Genomic DNA, 19,216 nt, shown 5'->3' on the forward strand with positions numbered 1-19,216 from the left:
GCATCACAAATGCATCAATTTTTCTACAGGAATATGATTAAAATGGAATAATGCAGCTGTTTGTTCATGATATCCTGCAGGGTTTTGTTTTTTTTTTAACCTGTCACTCAGAGAGAACACAAATGCTCGACTTACTTGTGTAATTTTCTCTAATCTAATTTAGGTGAAATTTAACAGGATACTAAGGGTGCTTGACATACAGCAGGGCTTCCTGTCTCCTGCAAGTGCGCATGTAAAAGTGTTCCAGAGAGAAGTTTTGTTTATATAGAGAAAAAGAACTGTGAACGACTGCCACGCATACCACAGTTGGCAATATTTTTATTGATAACGGTTGAATAATATACTTGTGCCTGATTTGCCAAGTTGCTGCAGCTGAGTTATGTAAGATTAGATTTTTTCAGAATACAAAAAAAAAAAAAAAAAAACAGACCTTACATATATAATGGATTCTGTCCCTTAAGATTTGAAACTTCAGTCTCCGCTTGGTTACTGATGTTTGAGATTGGTGCTGTATGCATGATATAAGACAATGGCCTCAATCTCAAATGTAGGTTGATATAGTAAGAAGCGAGTTTGTTGTTAAATTTGAAGTTTTCTTTTCTTCTCCCTGTTAGCATCTGGCAGCAGAAATACATCTCTGACCTTGAAACAAGCTAGTTTCAAAAGGTTCTCTATTCCAACAGCCACAGAAGCCCTCAGTAAACTGCCGTAGTGTCTTATTTATGCTGTGGGCTGCGTATCCATGTAGGTGTGCTTACCAATGCAAGATGTTTCAACAAATTTCCCTATGGAAGCAGTAGAAGATTGTTTTGTATTGTTTGTACAACTCTTGAGTCTTTCCACATCCAGCAATACTTGGATGGTACCACTATTGATTAGAATTAGCATGCTCTGCGTGCAGGCTAATTGGTGGCTCTAATCTGCCAGTAAGTGTGAGTTTGACTGTGAATGGTCAGCTCTATTTGTCAGCCCCGTGGTGGACCGCAGACCGGTACAGCCTGGACAGAATGCCAATATCAGCCGGTATTGCTTCAGTGCCCTCAGCACTAAAAGCCTAAGTGATATGGCCAGTGATTGAGCGAATGGCTACAGTGTCAGACAGGCTTGGGATTTTTAGTGATCTAAATTGGATTGTGGAATGTTTCTTGATTTGGGGGGATAAAAATTGTGCAGATGCTAGTTGGCAAGAGTGAGCTACAGACAACATCAAGGAGTGTATTTTCTCAACTTACTGACGTTGATGAAAGTAAATCGAATAGGTGGATGTGTCATGGCCAGTGAAATCATTACTTTCCAGTTTAAAGACCTTGCCTGTGCACGTTTTGGTGTTTAGTTTTTTATGAAGACAATTAATGCCTTAATGCCAGTTCTCTGTATTGGTAGCATACACAAACATTTACACAGCTTGAGCCAGTCGTATCGCATTATTCAACTGATGGAGCTGTGGTGGTGATAATGTGCACTGAAAGAAGAAGAGGAAGAAGATTATTTTTTGTTAGGATTTACCATTCATTGCACCTTAAAGAAACACACAAGCCCCATAAAACGCAGCACCAATAAATTGTTATTTGAAGGGGGTATCAGCAGATATTATAAATGAGCAATCTTGAATAATTCTGAATCATAGAAAACACCTTGATCTTTCAAGTACATAGTTAAAAAATCATTGTCTGATTTGGCCACTTTGTTGAGGAATAACCTCTTGATAAAATGTGCAGATCATAGAGCATCTAATCAATCTGATATCTGATCCTCCCTAATTGCTTTTAACCTGTGCACAGAGCAGCATCCTGTTGTGACTGACTGAGTAATTGACAGCTTAACAGCTTCAAATTGGCACTGCTCCTCAAATATTGTAAACATAATTCACTTGTGTTTTGCTCTAAATGTATTTATTGTTTGCTTACCATAAACAAGTACACTGAGATGAATTTAGGAAATGAGGGGTTAAGACAAACAAGCAAATAACCGACAATCAAGTAACAGTAAAAAAAATATGAATTCTCACTGTATCACAGTTTGTCAGGGAGATAGAGAATAATTAATCGATTAAAAGACTGGAATTGCTTTCACTCCAGATGCATTGAGGACTACAAACGCGGTCCAGATGGGAGGTCGTGCCTGCCGCTGTCTGAGGCCTGCACAGAGGGCATCGACTGTGGCGAAGCTGTGGACATCCCTGCTAACCAGACTGTGTTCGGAGACCTTTTCTACGGCTACAACAACCACACGAAGGAGAGCACCACCGGACAGATCCTTAAGGCCACATTCAGGTACACACAAGCTGTTTGTGACATGGAGCACGTGGGGTGGTTGTCGTACCATTTGCATCACAGCAGGGAAACGGTTTGGGCCACTGGCAGGTGGACACGGATTGAGTGTCACACTAAGCATTGAAATCTCTGACATTGACGCATAAATTCTCAGAATGTTTCAGTCAAAATGCTGTTGGATCAATGCCACGGCTCTAATGCAATTTAATCTCAGATATAAGTGAGTGTAGCTTGACAGTCGAGGACAATCTACTGAACATGACGTTTCACCTTTTCCCTCTTCCAGCCTGACCTAACTGCAGCTGACCTCTCGCACAGAAAAAAAAACAAGTGTCTTTACCTGTAATGCTCCATGAGGTTTATGACCCCTGCCAACCTGTCTGCACTGAAATGAACAACAAAAGTGTGACCAAGGTCAGACTCAAACTATCTGACAAAGACCACACAATAAAGCTGGCGTAAATTCGAAGGCGTTTCCTTTTCACATCACATATCATCATCAGATGCAAACAGTGTCAGAAAGGAGCCATACTACTTCTCCTCCGAACTTCTCCAACCTAAAGCAGAGAAAATAAATCAGCTTGTTTACTTTCCATCACTCCCTAGTTACACTTAAGAAGAAAAGACTGGAAGCAATGGACTGATCAAACACAGATAGCCCAGCAGCCTTTGGCGATAGCTCGTCACAGCTTCCAAGAGCCAAGGATTCTGCTCAATTTACACACCTCCAAAATTAAGCTGCTTGTCAAACAATGGGTCAAAGTGACACCAATGAGGGAAAAAAAAAAAAAAATCTAACAAAACTGAAATTATGCCTGAAAGTCAGGGTAGCTTTCAGGGAGAACACACTGCTACTACCACAAGAAGGCAACAATGGTGTCGTGAGAATATGCATGATGAATGTAAACGCAGACCTTATTAGGTACCCTTTTAGGCTGCTTCACTTTCTGTATCGTTCTACTTTTAGCTTTAATGAAAGAAAAAATATATTCCCTAGGGGGAATAATAATAATTAAAAAAACTGTATGGGACACCATTCCACCCTATCTTATGTACAGACCAGTCAAATAAAATTGACGTTCTTTGTTAAAAGAAAAAAAAAATCTAATCAAATCAAATGGTTAGGCAAGGTATGGTTAAAAAAGATTTTGTACTGCACCTATGACCACTTTGCTTAATGGTTTTCTGATGAGAATAAATTAAATATCCTTTCCAGGAAATTATCACACTTGCTATATTACACAGGTGTCAAGAGTGTTGCTAAGGGGAAACCTCAAGGATCTCATTTATCCTATACTAAAAGCCAGCACACAAGCAGGGTTTGGTGTATTCAAGCTGTTTTCCATGGGGTTGCTTGCCTTCTGGTTTTTAATTTCACTCCCATTCAGACAGGTGGTGTTTGGTTGATTGACCTGCACCCAATACCCTGTATAATACCAAAGTAATTGTTGATAAAAGTGTTAATTTCTTAAGAGCTGCGCATCACAACCCTCCCACCTCTTAAAGGTTGCTTTAAATGACACAATGACAGTGAATACAAAGTCAGGAGTAGGTGTGTCTCCACAGGTTGTAATCATATAAGACTGAAATTATTTCTAGGCTATTTCATGATGGGGCTGGGATTTTATGGCTGATTTATTTTTTCTTTTATGTCAGTTCCCACCCAACATTAACAGTAAAACAGGCCACTGTCAGCAATTCTCCTCTATAAAACACAGACATTTCTCTGAGTCTGGATCAAATTCCCTGAGGAGAAAGAAGGCTGAAAAAAAGAAAATTAAAATGATAAAGATAAATAAATGCTGTCACCTCTTTTGAGGAAGCCACACAAGTTCAGAGATGAGTCGTCTCTTTCATAATTCACACAGGGTTTGACATGGATAATCGACTTCGAAGGTAGTTAATTATCACGGTGTTCATGTTGCAATCATTTCCACTGAACTTAAGAAGTCAGAAGGTAAGCAAAGACTTCTGCGGCCCAGGAATTTAATTTGGGCCAAGGATGGATTCCGCTGCCCAGAGGCAAGTTGCCCACTTAGGGATCCACCACTGGAGTCATAGACAGAGGTGCAGGTGAACCCGGAAAGTTAACATCATCAAGAATCTGAATTGCAAATGCGCTGATCTCATTTGAAAGTGCTTGTGAATGGAGAGTGGGGTCTAAGGCAGACTTTGAAGAGCACAAAATGCTTCTTGTGCAGATGAGGTGGTGGAAGAGGAAGGCAGACTCTTAAGGGAGGCACGGTTAATGCAAGGCCTAGTTGTAAGAGAGGGCAGCAGATGAATTAAAACTGACCAGGAGCACATGTGTTGGAATTAAACCTAATTAGACCACATGAACATCTGAATGTAAAATGTCAAAACGAACGAGAGGAAAGCAGCGCGATTGAATCCTCAAGATCCGTGAGGGGTTTGAAGTCAGTCCGTTTAAATCCAGAGAGTTACTGCAAAATGACTTTATTACATATGAAACAATGAAATATATGTTCCCCTGAAAACCAAATGTCAAATTTAATGTTGCAGAGCGAGAATGACTGCACTCGTGGTCAGCACCAAATGGGTGCTCAAAATGAGTTTCCAGTCGCTGTGCTGCAAAGTATCAGATTATATCCCCCACCATGTCGCAGTAACCCAGCAAAAGTTGCATGTTGAACTGAGTTACTTTTAAACGGTCACTCCAGAAATGATAAAATTAAAGACATTTAAATTAAAATATGAATTTAAGGCCATGGGCCATTAAAGCCATTTCATCCATTAGAGTTTTCAGTGGAAACTTTACAAATGACATAACTTAATTCAATTTCCCTTTTTGACTTTTTAAAGTATAGAATGGGGGTACAGAGCATTTAATTGGTATTACATTTATCTTTTTTTTTTTTTTTTTTTTTTTTTGGGTCTCACTTTCAAAAAATCAATCTTCCGTAGCTTTAGCTGCATTCTCTTTTTGACTGACATATAATCAATGTAATGTCATTTTTAAGAAACCTTGTTTTGTTCAGACTTCTCAGATGAGAAATGAATTGCAACAACAAGTTGGGATATTGTAAATTGTTAGGAAATTAGATAATTTTGGAAGCTCGTGGACTGAACTAGAGCACAATATGAAATGTTGATTAACTTTATCTGACTTATGGACCCTTGTAAGGTCTGATTCTACAAGTTTCAGTTAAAATAAGATATGCATGACTGGGTGCTCTGACAGCTGCAATTAAGATCAGATGATGGATGGACAGGTTATGGCGCAGCCGCCCCTGAGATATGTCAATATACGGTCAAAACCCGCTGATTTGAAGAGGCATCTTTTAGTTACCTTGTCTCTTTGTGGTCATTTTGCATTTGTGGCTGTTTCATTGACTTCCCAAAAAGAAAATCTCACCCTGTAGCTGCACTCCCTGGGTTCAGGGAGTAATCTGTCTGTGCATCAGCAGGACTGCTTTATTTGGAAGAACTCCTCACTCTGCTGGTCTCGTTCTGGTTGGATTGCAGAGTATGTGTAGTCCCTAAGTGGTGCTGTAAAATGATTTCCTCCTCCTCACAAATGGTGAATAGAGATACCAGCTTGCAGAGAAGATTTTGAACAAACAGCCTAGTTATTAGCTACAGCTCATATAATCTGATTCCAGGAATGTTTGTGAATATAACTCTATAAAAGTGCGGTGTCAGGGCTGACTGAACGGAAGAGGCCTGCTAACATGACCAGAATGTTTGGCGCCTCACTCCCTGATAATAAAGAATATAGTGAGCTCGGTTGGTGCCAGAGAAACTGGGTTATCTTGCAAAATAGGAATTGGATCCTAAATAGAATTAACTGTCAGAACACAGGACTAATTATGGAGCGTGAAAGATCCAGCGTTTTTTGGAACTTGATCCATATCGAGGCATGGCACATGAGGGCTTTTGTTACGTAGATCATGACAATTTCTTTGAAACCATCTCTTGTGAAATGCATCCGCTAAAAACACTGGGCATCTTTTCAAACGGAGTGAGCAGGCGTAAAGTGTACTTTTGTTTTTTTAGACGCACAGTCATAAGTAGATGACTCAGATGTGCTTCTGAAAAAGAAGTGAATCTTTAAAATGCTGTCATAAAGTCAGGACTCTTCATCACTCCCCCCACTCTTGTGAGACAGTGACACAAAGGACCAAGCAGTGAGCAGTTAATTGAGACTCCGTTAAATAATATTTTGCTCCAAAAATAGATTTACTTATCTCTGCTTCTTGACGCTGCCATTGACTTGATGCAGTGGTAACTAAGATATGGACGTTACCGGCAGTGTGACCTTAATCCTCCCATACCTGTGTTAGATCTCGTGTTTGTCCAGAGAGAATGCTGACACAGAGGAAATGATCGTAAGGAAAACTTTATGTGAGGTTCACTGGCACTTCTTCACAATGTCCTACCCCACCGCTTTGGACTGGCACAAAGCATCTGTCTCATTCAATGTGTGAAAGGAACTCAAATTTTAATATTGTTTAATCATTAGCAGATGTTTGTTTTTCCACACTCCAAACACATTGCAATGCTTTTTTTTTTTTTTTTAATGCTCTGAATTTTTTTGTCATATCTCCCTTTCATTCCTTTCACTCGGCTGCCTCACACTTGCCCCACTTGTCCTCAGAAAATCAAAAACATTGTAAACAATCCCTCCAGGGGAAAATTTGGACTGCTAATGTTTTATTTATTGGGGGAAAGTCCTGTATGGGTGGAAATGAACCTGTTCTGTCTCCCCTGCGAGGTTTTTCTCTTTAAACTGTCTAGAGGAACAGCATGAGAAGCAGGACTAAAAGGAAAGCGGCAAATGGTGTGAACAGGTGCCCAGTGGCATGACATGCACACACATGGAGACATTACCAGGGCACTTGGGTTGTCCACGCAAGTGTATGCTCACATTTGCCCATACACACATGGCCACAGTAGGGCAGTGTGGACTCTCTCCGTCTGCCTGGCAGCCAAGCTCTTTCAGCTACATCTCCGGAGAGCATCATCACACACACGGAGCCGGTTTGATTTGCTCCACCCAGCATGCCTCCCTCATGGTTCATCTTTCAAGCTCACCAGCCCTGAAATGCTTCTCATGTTTTTCACAAAGACATGCACCCCTCCCTTTCTACGCTGGAAGCTTCCCTCTCCCGCTACACAGGCAAGAGTTATTATCATTTCAAAAACGCAGTTGATTTATTTGATTTCCTCCTCGGTGAAATGCAGTTGTATTTTTGTCATTGGCAGCAGGCTGGCAGCGGATAATATAATTGTGGTCACAAAGCAACATGGTGTTTGTGGCCAGGAAAGAGGTTATGGTGACATCTTAGAGCATCAGGCTTGATATAATCTGGGCTTCATATTACAAAGCTCAGAGGCAGGGGTCTCTATCGTCCCGTCTCTGCAGGAGCCAATGGACTCCAATAATGAGATGTTAAAAAGCTAACCTCCCCTCATTACTCGTGACACTGTCCTCCCTCCCCTCTCTATTCCTCTTTCACACGACAAGCCTGGAGCAGGTTTTAATGAATATTTTAGTGCCCTTTGTTCTCATTCTGGTGGCTGCTTGGGATCAATAATGAAGACCACGCTCCCACCTGACAATCTCCCACCCAAACTACTTTGTGCAGCCTTTTTTGTTCTTTCTTTCTCTGTCCTCATTTTTTCTTTATTTTTTTTGTTCACCTCAATCTTCTGTGCCACACCTTCAAAATTCCCCCTCAAGAGGTGTACCTTCATTGATTTGTTTAATTAAATATGGAGAGCGTTTAAGGCAAACTAATGTTGTTAAAAAGGTGACGGATGGTACCTCTTTGTTTCACATGCAGTCACAAAGCAGTGGGTTTATTTAGTCACGTTGTGAAGTGTGAAGAAAAACAAGGGGGGAAAAAAACAAAAAAGCTAAAACAAAATCAGATCGTTGTTGTTAGTTAAAGTCATTTTAGCCATTCATCACGACTTCTCCCTGACAAAATTTTAACTGTAGTCACTTTTGACAGCTCTTCAAATTTAAAAGTGGTATTTTTAAGTATTGATTACTTTACAAATAAAAGCGGTGGGGTTATTTGCTGCATTATCTTTATGACGTAGAAAGTTGCATGTCCACTGAGTCTTGAGGGTAGATTGGAAGCCAAAATTGAAAAGCCATCAGAAGTTGACGAGCAGGACAGGGACTAACGGCTGACTTCAGTAGAGGAACATATGTGATAGTTATGCTGTTATTGTTTTCCACTTCTGACCTACCAAACTAGTCTTGGGCAATACTTAAATTATATCAATTTATTTGAGTTTGTAGTTTAGGATGATTTTGTTGAAATCAAATCATTTACATCACAGTGCCCTTGGGCTTGCTCAGAGTGGGCTGAGGTTGTCATTACCTGATGTAAGTTTCACAGGCACGGTGACATGCAGTCGGGTCCGCCATTTTGCACAGCTCCATCCAGCAACTCCACAAAAACGGCAAACTAGAACACAAGTGCCGCTACAGTAGATCTCTTCAGCACTTAAGTTGTCAGGATTACACTGAAACACACACAGACAGATCCGTAAGGTGACAACAATAGGCTGGTAGAATGAATTATGGCACCCTTACTGTGCCAGATGGCTGTTCAGTGTTACATGTCTCACATGTCATCATTTAACAAAATTAACAATGAAAACTGTCATGAATGCAGTGATAGGAACTCATCCCATACTCCACTCAGCGAATGTGGAAGAAAGAACAAGAAATTGCTGCAAGTCTTTAGCAAAGACAACTGCGATGCATTCATTACATTCCCCATTTGTTTCTTTTGTTGAACTGACAGTTGAAAACATGCAAATTTACTTCCAGCAGAAACTGACAGATGTTTAACTTCAGTGAAAATAATCTGTCACACAAAGATGTACAAATGTCGTAACTCACAAGCAACATAAACCGCTAGGAGTAAGATGCAGAGAAATGTAAACAATATGCCGCACCGCAGCTTGATTTTTTTTCAAATTATCTCACTCCTCTGGCCTTGATATGGCCATGAAAATAAAATGTCACTGAATGCAGGAATTTGACTGCAGTCACTGTAATGCTGTTTCTCCTTCAGCCGGTGGATTCTGTTGTGACTTTCCCAAAGTCAACAGTTTGTAATATGTAAATATTTGTGTACCCCCCCCAAACACACACACACACCCCAAACACACACACACACACAAACACAGATTAGGCCCAGAGCAGTGCACAAATTAAAAAGTGCACTATGCATAATATTGTGTATTAACTTGAAAGTGTCACTTGGGTGTACCATTAACGGCTGCAGCTATGCACATTTTAAAAGTGCAACCTTTTTATGGCAGATTTTTAATAAAAAAATAATTAGTCATAGAGGGGACTGAAATTGAAAAGAACATCCATTTAGTCTAAGTGAGATGCTATAGATCTTATTTGCTTAATTTAATAACTAGTGTCAGATATGATTACTGCTGGGAAATATTCCCAGCATCCAGGAAGTGGATGCTGGGATCCAGAGTAAAATACACAGGAGCAAATGAGTCATACATCCAGATGCATCAAGACAGTAAATGCTTCTCTTGCCGCAGTGGTAATGTTGATTTTATTTTTAGAAGTATTTAGAAATTCATGCCTGTATACATATCCATCATATGTGTTTGTTGCTGAGATCTGGGAAAAACAATGTCCCTGATGGTGACTGACATGTAGGGAATCAACACCTCGGTGATCAGAGAGGGTTTTACTTGTTTTGGGAAGTGTTTCTTTTTCCCAAACACTTTCATTATGCTCATTATATACGTAATTCATGTTGCATAATTTTGTTTAAGTGTGTTTACTGACTGCTTGGCTTGTTTATGGGTTTCACAGTCAGTCAGATTCAGAATGCTCACTGTAGTAACTACACTTCATTAAGGTCAGAACGAGCTGGTGAATACAGCAGAGCATTTAGAGAGGGACAGAGTGAGCGGCGAGTGGAAACCAAAACAGAGCAAATAGGTTCTCAAATGTTGGACCTGTACTGTGGTTATATAGGTCAGATTGCCAGATGGCCAGAAAATTAATGAACAGTAATGGTGCCATGGCTCGTTACTTGCTGGCCTATTCATGTAAGAGTTTAAACTTGTTAAGAATCTCCGAGTTGGGGAAAAAAAAGAAGAACAAAAGACAGAAAGAAATTCATTTTTAATGTGACATTGTTCAACAAAAAACAACTCCTGGCTGTGTAATGCTGTTACAAATGTACAATATTGCCTGCTACATGCATAAATGATGACTCCAGAGTCCATATAATCAAAGTATGGTTGATGCCTGCCAGAGAAAATAAAGATATATTCTCATCAGCTTCACTTTCCACACACCCGAATGGCTCAAGTTACTGATTTATTGAAGCCACTCGGTTGTGGAACCTTGCGATATTCTCTGGCATTGAAGACAACGAATGATGGAGTGGACAAAATGAATGAGTTCAACCAAGAGTCACAGACAACAACAGACAAATGAGGATGTCAGCTCCCACAATGAAGATGAGTCACGTTGCAGCAGAGTAATCAACGTAATGAAAAATGACGTGATTTAATGTGAGACTTTGTCTCTTCAATACACCGCAAAGCAGCCCCGCATAATTGTTACCCTGTATTGATTTTCTTTTAATGATCTGAAAGTATTACTTGTGCCACTTATGAGAAGTCTTACTCATCCAACTTTGGGTCTGCTCTGTCCTTCCAGCCTTCATCCTTGCTTCATTTTCTCCCAGCTCCTTCACCTTTGTGCCATTAGTTGTTTAATGAAAGCTGTCATTCCAAAGTGATTCACACTTCTGAATAACGCAAAATGCTACAGGCAAGTATATCAGCATCGCAAACAATGTTATCTCACAAAAAAAATCCATGAACACCTAGATTTCAGAGGCTGACATTCAGCCTGGCATATGTGTAACTCTGGTGGTGTTACACATTTGCTTACTGGCTATTATCAGGAATGCACAAGTTTACAGGATTGTGCACCTTTTCTCTTTTGGCTTTGATGGTATGGAAACCAGGGCCAGATACTTCTCAGTAGTTTCAGGACACCGTTCAGACATGAAGAGAGAAATATGTGCTGGCACTCTCTTTGTTAATTGTCTGTTGAATCTCAAACCTCAAAAGACAAAACTGATTTCCTCTCAAAGATATGTCTTTCAACTGTCATATCCCTCTGCTCGGGTTCCATTCAAACTATTTACAGCATTTATAGTCCCAGCTACTCATCACATGCACCTACCTACGAACCAGCAATGGGATTGATATCTGAGGTTATCTGACATATTATCAGCCTCCAGCAAGGTTATCTCTTATCTGATTTACCTGCAGCATTTAAAGGGCCCTATTGATATGGACAGAAATGCAAAGTAGCACCTCTGAATTAATATGAAATTGGCACTGAGCACAAGCAAGTGATTCACTTCATAGATATGCCTGTACAAAAGTGGCACTGAAAACATTTTTGACCTTTTGGGTTCGTCACATTTTATCCTTCTTAAATTGTGCGTTTCCTCATTTTAACACAATCCTTTTATACTGTCGTCCTTTCACTTCCTCTCTTCTCTCTTCAATCAGTAAGAGAAGCGAGTGTCTCTAACCAGTTTCCCCTGTCGTCTCTCTTCACACCAGGCAGAAGAACTTTGCCCGAGGCATCGAGCAGCAGCTCCCAGATGGCATGGTGGTGGCATCGGTGCCAACAGAGGTTCAGTGCCATGAGGAGCTGTCAGACCCAGTACCCGACCCAGAATACCTCACAGGTATGAATCCATATTTCATATCTCAGGCCTGCACACCGGTGCTTCATCATCGGCTGGTTGGAAGTGCTCATAAGTGAAACCTGAACCCTGAACGCAGATTGAAATAGGTCCAGACTACAGTCAATCTCGCCTGGTTCTGGTAGTCTTGTTGTAGTATGTCTCACATCTGTGTGGTAACATAAACCCAGGCTGATCCAAGTCGACTTTCTAGTAGCTCCAAACACATGGTGCATGAGGAAAAGCTTTATATCCCACTATTTTGAGACAGCAAATATCATTTAAATGAAGAAACATTGTGAAGTAAAGATTTGCATTAAGTTTAATAGTATATTAATTAAATGCTGTATCCACAAAATGTGGCTTGAATAATGTTTTGTCACTACTCATGGAAAGGTTGTGATATATAAAAAGAAACTGGAGAACATGCACATCTTTGGTGGTACGGTGCAGACACTCAGTCCTGCCTGCTTGCGAAATTCACCACATCATGGCTGAAATTGCAAAGATGTTGCCAGAATGTGTCATGTGGCAGATTGTGAGGAGACCAGCTCTCCTGAATCTTCTTTAAAACTGAATCTGAATTCTGTTCATCTTGCTCCCAATAACTGCTGAAATAATCATCAAACTGCCAAATATTTCTTTTTAACATTCACGATGGGGATAATATAGAACACATATAGAAATATAAATAACAACAGCCGATACAAAATAATATAACCTAATCATATATAGTTAAAGTGAAAAACAGATGACAGATAAATTACTATAGCTATTGTAGTGGTGTAATATAGCAATTTGTAAAAAGTAAATGTAAATGTAAAATAAAACTTTCATTTTAGAAATGATGTGTTGTTATCTGGGCAGGACTTAAATGTAATTGCTCAAACTTCTCATATTTCTAGTGATTCACCAAATATAAGTTTGCTTTGCATTTTAATTTATTCTCCAATTAATTTATTTTGTTTTGGCACAAATTCGCCTGACCATCTGCTACAGGCTGTATGCTTTAAATAATGTCACAAGTTTTCAAATGTTTTGAAGTTTGTTGCTGTTTGTTGCATTAGATGCTTCAGCCATCACAAAAGTATTCTCAGCTTGAGTTGTACACGCCTGGATTCTGTATCTGTATCTGAAAATACAAAAAAGTGTCAGACTAACTGAGGCCTGACTAAACCTTTTGATGGTTTTGTTTGGACACTGAGGGCACCTTTTTAAATATTGTACTGTTGTCTTAATTTCATCCTGAAAACAGTGATTTGAAGCCCAGATCAGGAAATATTTACTTAAATCAATGATTCTGACCTTATACAAAGTGCTTTTGTTGCACACAGGGCTGGGTTGTACCTCTGTTGTCCAAATTCATTAATCGATGTCATTTGGAGTCATGTCACGGTTCATTACTGACACGGCTCGTGGCAGCAGTGTTTGGACAGCACACAGACATTCATTGTGAAGCGGCTGCCATTATCACAGAAACGTAGATTACAAATAGAGAGGAGGAGACATCCTTGACCTACTGTGAATCAAGTGATTCCAGAGTGTGGACCATTTCTATTGTCCATCTGGGTTCATCATTATCACCAGAATTTGACCGAGCTACCCCCTCTCCCATGCTCAGAGTGTGGGTGTTTGATGGATTACCTTAACAGGACTAACAGTTTGACAGAAAAGTTCTCTGTCACACAAACTCTCTTTTGGCAGAAGCCGGAAATAATATTTTTCTTCTTTCTCAATACAAGAATTTCAGTTGAAAAACTTGCAGGGATTTTATAAAAAGGAGGCATGTGTAATGTGGAGGAAACCCTCCATCTCTGCCAGCATGGGTAATAACCTTTTGCCTCGTGTTCAGAGTGCACTAGAGCACTATAATAGAGAGTATAAAATTAATAATCACAGAATAGCATATTTCCTAAATGCTTCATTCAGGCAGACTGCTGGCTAAGTTCATTCCAGACACCGGTGTAACTGCTTGTGAACTGCCTTATGGTGGAAGGCAGCAGATTGCAGGATGGTTTTATCACTTGTTATTGCTGTTTTAACAGCAGAGGCACAAGGCCAGTCAGGACATCAATTCAAAGCTCCATCATCTGTGGTTGTGACAAAGGTGACATGCAATCAAATGACAGAGTAGCAGTGCTTCTAACCGCCATTTATTGGAAACTTCAAAGGATATTAAAACTGCCTAATCTAAATTGATCTTCTGTTGTCACATCCCCCTTGCTCTTGTCCTCACCCTCTGGCCCTCCTCTGTCCCTTCTCAGCCGGCACACCTCAAACCTTTGTCCCCACAGTCCCCCTGGGCTTGCAGTGCGCATGGCCCAGAACAGAGTCCGGCGTAGCGACGCTTCCTCTCTTGTGACTCTCTTGTGTTTGGTGCAGCTGTGGGCACCATTAAAGAATAATATCATGAAATTAGATTCTTTTCAAAGCATCCAGCTGGGTGAGACTGAAGCACTCTGAGTGCTCTTGTATCATATTGTCCATAGTCCTGATTTTAGAAGTATGTGAGCCCATGTTCCACTACCTTTTGTCTTTTCCCTCAGCAGTTTTTAAACCATGTGACTTCTACTGATTTACAGCAGTTCAAAGTGGAAAGACTCTGCTAATATATCTTCTTCATTCATTCTTTCATTCATCATCAATCGCTTATCCATTTCCAGGTCACGGGGGTTGCTGGAGCCAAACCCCGCTGACACTGGGTGAGGGCAGGGTCACCCTGGATCGGTCACCAGTCCACCGCAGGACCAATGCACAGAGACAGAAAGAGACAAACAACCACTCACACTCAAACTAAGACCTACAAACAATTTAGAGTCACCAAATAACCCAAACATGATGGAGAGCATACAAATTCCACACAGAAAGGCCCCGGGCCTGGGAACTGACCCATGACCTAATTATTGTGGGTAAACAGCACTAACCATTGTGCCGCCGCACTGCCCTAAAATATTGTATTACATGAAAACATCTTATGGATGTTAACAAAATTAAAAGCTTGATTTTCATCAGAGGAAACTAGTCCTTGGAGTTTATTCTCCTTCCTAAAAGATAAATGAGCACTACAGCCCTCATTATTACAAGTTCTAACCTTTGAGATTAGATCTTAACTAATTTTCATAAAACTACAGCTCCCCACAATTTTTTTTCTCAGGCAGCAGTGCCAGTATTAAACATTTTTGTCATTATTTCTCCCTTATTTATTATATCCACGCACACCCCACCCTCTGGGCTCTAGACATGCTGAATAATAGCAGTCAGTGAACTAACTGACCTTCATCCATCACAACTTTAGATGTGAGAAGTTCTTGGACATGGAAAAAATGGCGTTGTTCATTGAGCATTATTTGCCCACTCATGTATCTGCATGTTAAATATGAAGGTAGACCCAGCAGTCAGCAGCTTACCATAGAACCTGGAAGAAGAAGAATCTACAGATGCACGATAAATGTAAAATGCACCCTTGAAATAAAAATGTTCTGCATTTTGCTTGACTTAAAAATCTTAAGGTGCATTTACAAGTTTTTTGCTGAGCTTTTCAGAAGATAAAGTTGAAAAGCTCATAATAGCCTGAGTCTAATGGTTCCCTGTCTTCCTCAGCGGATAGAGCTGCTGATTTTTGGCAACTTAAAACTGTGAAAACTGGACAAACATGACCTCTGCTGAACTGTTTGAAATGATTGTTTTAAATGCGAAGGATTGACCTCCACTCTCAGTTGCTGTTAGAACAGCTTTGCAAATGTGCTTGAAGACATGGAGAGAGAGCTGCAGCAAAATGACTTCATACAACATGCAATATGTGGCAACAGCTTTCAACGGTGTTGGGTGGCATGAGGAAAGAAGGCGTTACCCTTCCCAGTAAGCTGATGGACCCTTCCACTGTCTTGTCAGAAATGACGCAGGTATCTCACAAATGCGTAATGAAAGCTGACAAGCATTCACTCAGTATTTCTAATATACCGTGAGGTGCCTCAAGCACAGTGAATGTGTTACAAAGCGCAGGTGATATTTTATAAGTAACTGAGAAAAAAAAAACAAAAAAAAAAAAAACACCCGGAACTGCTTATCAAACAAGGATATCGAGTAGAATTGCTGTGAAATGCATACTTCTGTCATTGTCCTTCAATCTGTGTTACTGAGTAAGTAATCATGAATCATTATTGCTGCTGCTATTATTTTTACACCTCACCACCATTTTTTTCTTTTTTAATATTTTGGTAAGTCGAACATTACATAGCTTCACAGTCACCATAAATGGTAATTTGCTGTATATATTCTTGAAGCATGCTTTCTGTTGCCTTATAAACTGAAGATGTCTTATACCTGACACATACTGAGAATTTGTTTTTATTTGATATGACTTACATATCGTAATTCACACTTCAGTTGAAATAATGCTGTAACAGCACACTATTATCCCCGCATAATTTCACATATCAGACATTTGACTAATGCAGAAGACAATAATTCATTATATTGAAGGGCATCATAGTGGTTAGCGTTGTTGCATCACAGGAAGGTCACCATTTTGGTTCCCAGCATGGGGACTTTCTTAGTGGCGTTTCCATGTTCTCCCCGTGCCTGCATGGATTTCCTCCTCGTACTCCCGTTTCCTCCCAACATCCAAAGACATGCATGTTTGTATTACATGGTGACTCTACACTGTCCGTAGGTCTAAGTGTGAGTGGCTGTTGGTCTCTGTCTGTCTCTGTGTGTTGGCCCTGTGATGGACTGGTGACCTGCCCAGAGTGTACCCCACCTTTGCCCAGAGTGAGCTGGGATTGGCTCCAGCAGCCCCCGCGACCAAGAAATGTATATGTGGTAGAAGAAGATTGAATGAATGAATGAATGATGGGAACATACTAATATGAGATGAAAAACAACTTGATGAGATTTTGTTTATTAGAAACAAAAAGAAAAAAGATTTGAATCCACTTCATCTGACAAAGTCATGTTAAAACGGTAATACTATAAGCTTTACTGTGTTATGGATAGTGAACCGTTCTCTGTTTGGCAGTTTTCCGTAATTTCATCTTGTATGTCAGGCTTAGCATGTGAAAGTTTCTATTTGACATAATCAGTATATTTCTACATAACTATAGATTAAATGGCTAATGTGCCTAAAAGGGGTCATACTTTGCGACAAATTAAGAGAGAATTATTACCTGAGTCTAACGGTTCCCGTCAGCACTGAGGAGCATTTTAACAGCTTTTCAATGATTGCTCAGTTGTATCCGCAGCAGCTTTACCAGCTGTGAAGAGCATTAAGCAGCTGAAGGCTCTGACTGAGTCAAAATGTTGCTACATAGCTGCTGCTTTCAATAATATGCAAATTGCCATTTCCAATTATAATGTGATTTGTCATAATATGTTGATAAAGTGTTTAGTTTGATTGTGCTGACATCAAGTGGCCTAAAATCACGATGTAATGTAGGTTTGTTGTTCCTACTACTTCTCCTGTAACGATGCAGTTTTGCTCATTTTTGGGTTTTTTTATGGAATTCTAAGCAGGATGGAGGCATAGAACCTGTCAAAGAAAAAAAAAAAAGAAAGCTAGGAGTTCCCTTTGCATCCCTGTCGATTTCCATTCAGAGAGTACTGCAACAGTTGTGCCGATAATCTTTTACTTTTTCCAGTTTTGGCACTTTAAACGTGAAAGGAAAAGAAGTTTTCTGTTCCAAAACAGTTCAGGCCAGAAACTTTTTATTTTTATGCCAACACCTCACCAGCTGGCAACAAAATTATTGAGTAACTGAGACTGATCAACAAAATTGTTACCCACCTACATGGATATATTATGGTCATTATGTTCTGTAGGGCAGTAACAGTCTTACTTGCTGGCCTTTTAAAAACAGATGGCCCGTCATACGCTCATTGAATTCATTCTTCTGAACATTGGCTACCTCTCAGCTGCATGACAGCAAGTTGTGTGAGGCCAGAGGAGAAACTTGTATCAGCGTCGAAGTCTTGGCCAAGAAGGCGGCGGCACTGTCCTCATGAAATCACCTGATGCGTCTTCTCACCTTACTGCACCTGTTCTCTTGGCCTCCACATTACCACTGAGCGGACAAACACAAGCGTCCAACGTAGTGCTCTGCGTTGCAAGCTACCTGGCACACCGCCACCCCCAACCTGTCACCTGGCAGGCCGTCAGCATTATTGCTGTTCCTGCAGCTAATTGCAAGGCTCAGGTAATTGTCCATGGGGCAAACAGACGTGCAGAGGCGGCGCCAGCAAGCAGAACGTCTGTTGAGCTGCGATGAACGCATGCCACCCCTCCTGTCCCTGGCTGATTCAGCCCAGTTTGGTTCCTATGGTCAGTGTATTTGTCACAATGTCAGCGTTCCTTGTTCCAGCATCCTCTGGTCCTTGCAGGGGTGAAATCATTCATCTTCCTATTCATCTGTAGACTTTAAAGCCATTCATCACGAGGCCAGAGACCTCCATCAATTATTCCACTGGGAAAAAGAGTGAGGAAAGGGAGGTTTTTGAAAGGCAAATACATCCTGATTTAATTGGAAAGCAAGTACGCTCATGGCTGCTAAGCAGATTTCCCTCAAGATGGAAGTTGGGAGATAAGTGCAGAAGAGAGAAGGTACAGAATGAAAAATTAGGGAGAAAGAGGCAATAGAGCAAGAAAGATGGAAAGAGAGACTGTGAAATATTTCATGGTGGAAGAGAAGGAGAAGAGAACAAAAGACTGGCAGCCAACAAGTGAATAACATAACCTGAGCCAGGAAGAGGGAATCCATTGTTGCAGGTCAAAAGGGCAGCAGGGTGGGGGCTTGATCTATTCTCATTCTCTGCTCGCAGCCATAATGACACTTCCTCTGTTCTCTTCAACACACACATCATATCTATGTCTTTGAATGGGTGTCTGTGTGCGCACGCCGCTGTATATTCACGGGGATGTTACACAGCAATGAATGCCAAGGGAGAAATAGTCACTCCTGCCAGTCACCAAGTCTTCGCTGCCGCTCCCCTGTCGTTTGTCATCAAAGCGGCAGATTTCAGCTTATAGGCTTGGAAAAATAGCTGACACAAGAATTTAGGTATTCAGAGGAGAATTTTCAAAAGAGAGAGGCAGAGAGGGAGGGTGAGGTTTTTGTTTGTTTTTTTTTTTTTACCAGAAAATGTAACATAAATGTTAATGACTTGGCAAAAGTAATACTGAATCCAAGTTTGGGTTTTACTTCGTCATTAAGA

The 19,216-nt window shown here is 40.5% G+C and overlaps 1 protein-coding gene across 1 annotated transcript in view; it reads left to right on the top strand.

Moving 5' to 3' along the window:
* The window catches only part of astn1 (astrotactin 1), a 402,459-nt gene that overhangs the window by 190,452 nt on the left and 192,791 nt on the right, over positions 1-19,216 (top strand). Inside the window, exons 15-16 of the mRNA XM_029524898.1 lie at positions 2,079-2,273; positions 11,886-12,013. Of these exons, the coding sequence (XP_029380758.1) occupies positions 2,079-2,273; positions 11,886-12,013 (323 nt within the window). The remainder of the gene's footprint in view (positions 1-2,078; positions 2,274-11,885; positions 12,014-19,216) is intronic.

The sequence above is a fragment of the Echeneis naucrates genome, chromosome 17, assembly GCF_900963305.1.
Source record: "Echeneis naucrates chromosome 17, fEcheNa1.1, whole genome shotgun sequence".
NCBI classification, from domain to species: domain Eukaryota; kingdom Metazoa; phylum Chordata; class Actinopteri; order Carangiformes; family Echeneidae; genus Echeneis; species Echeneis naucrates.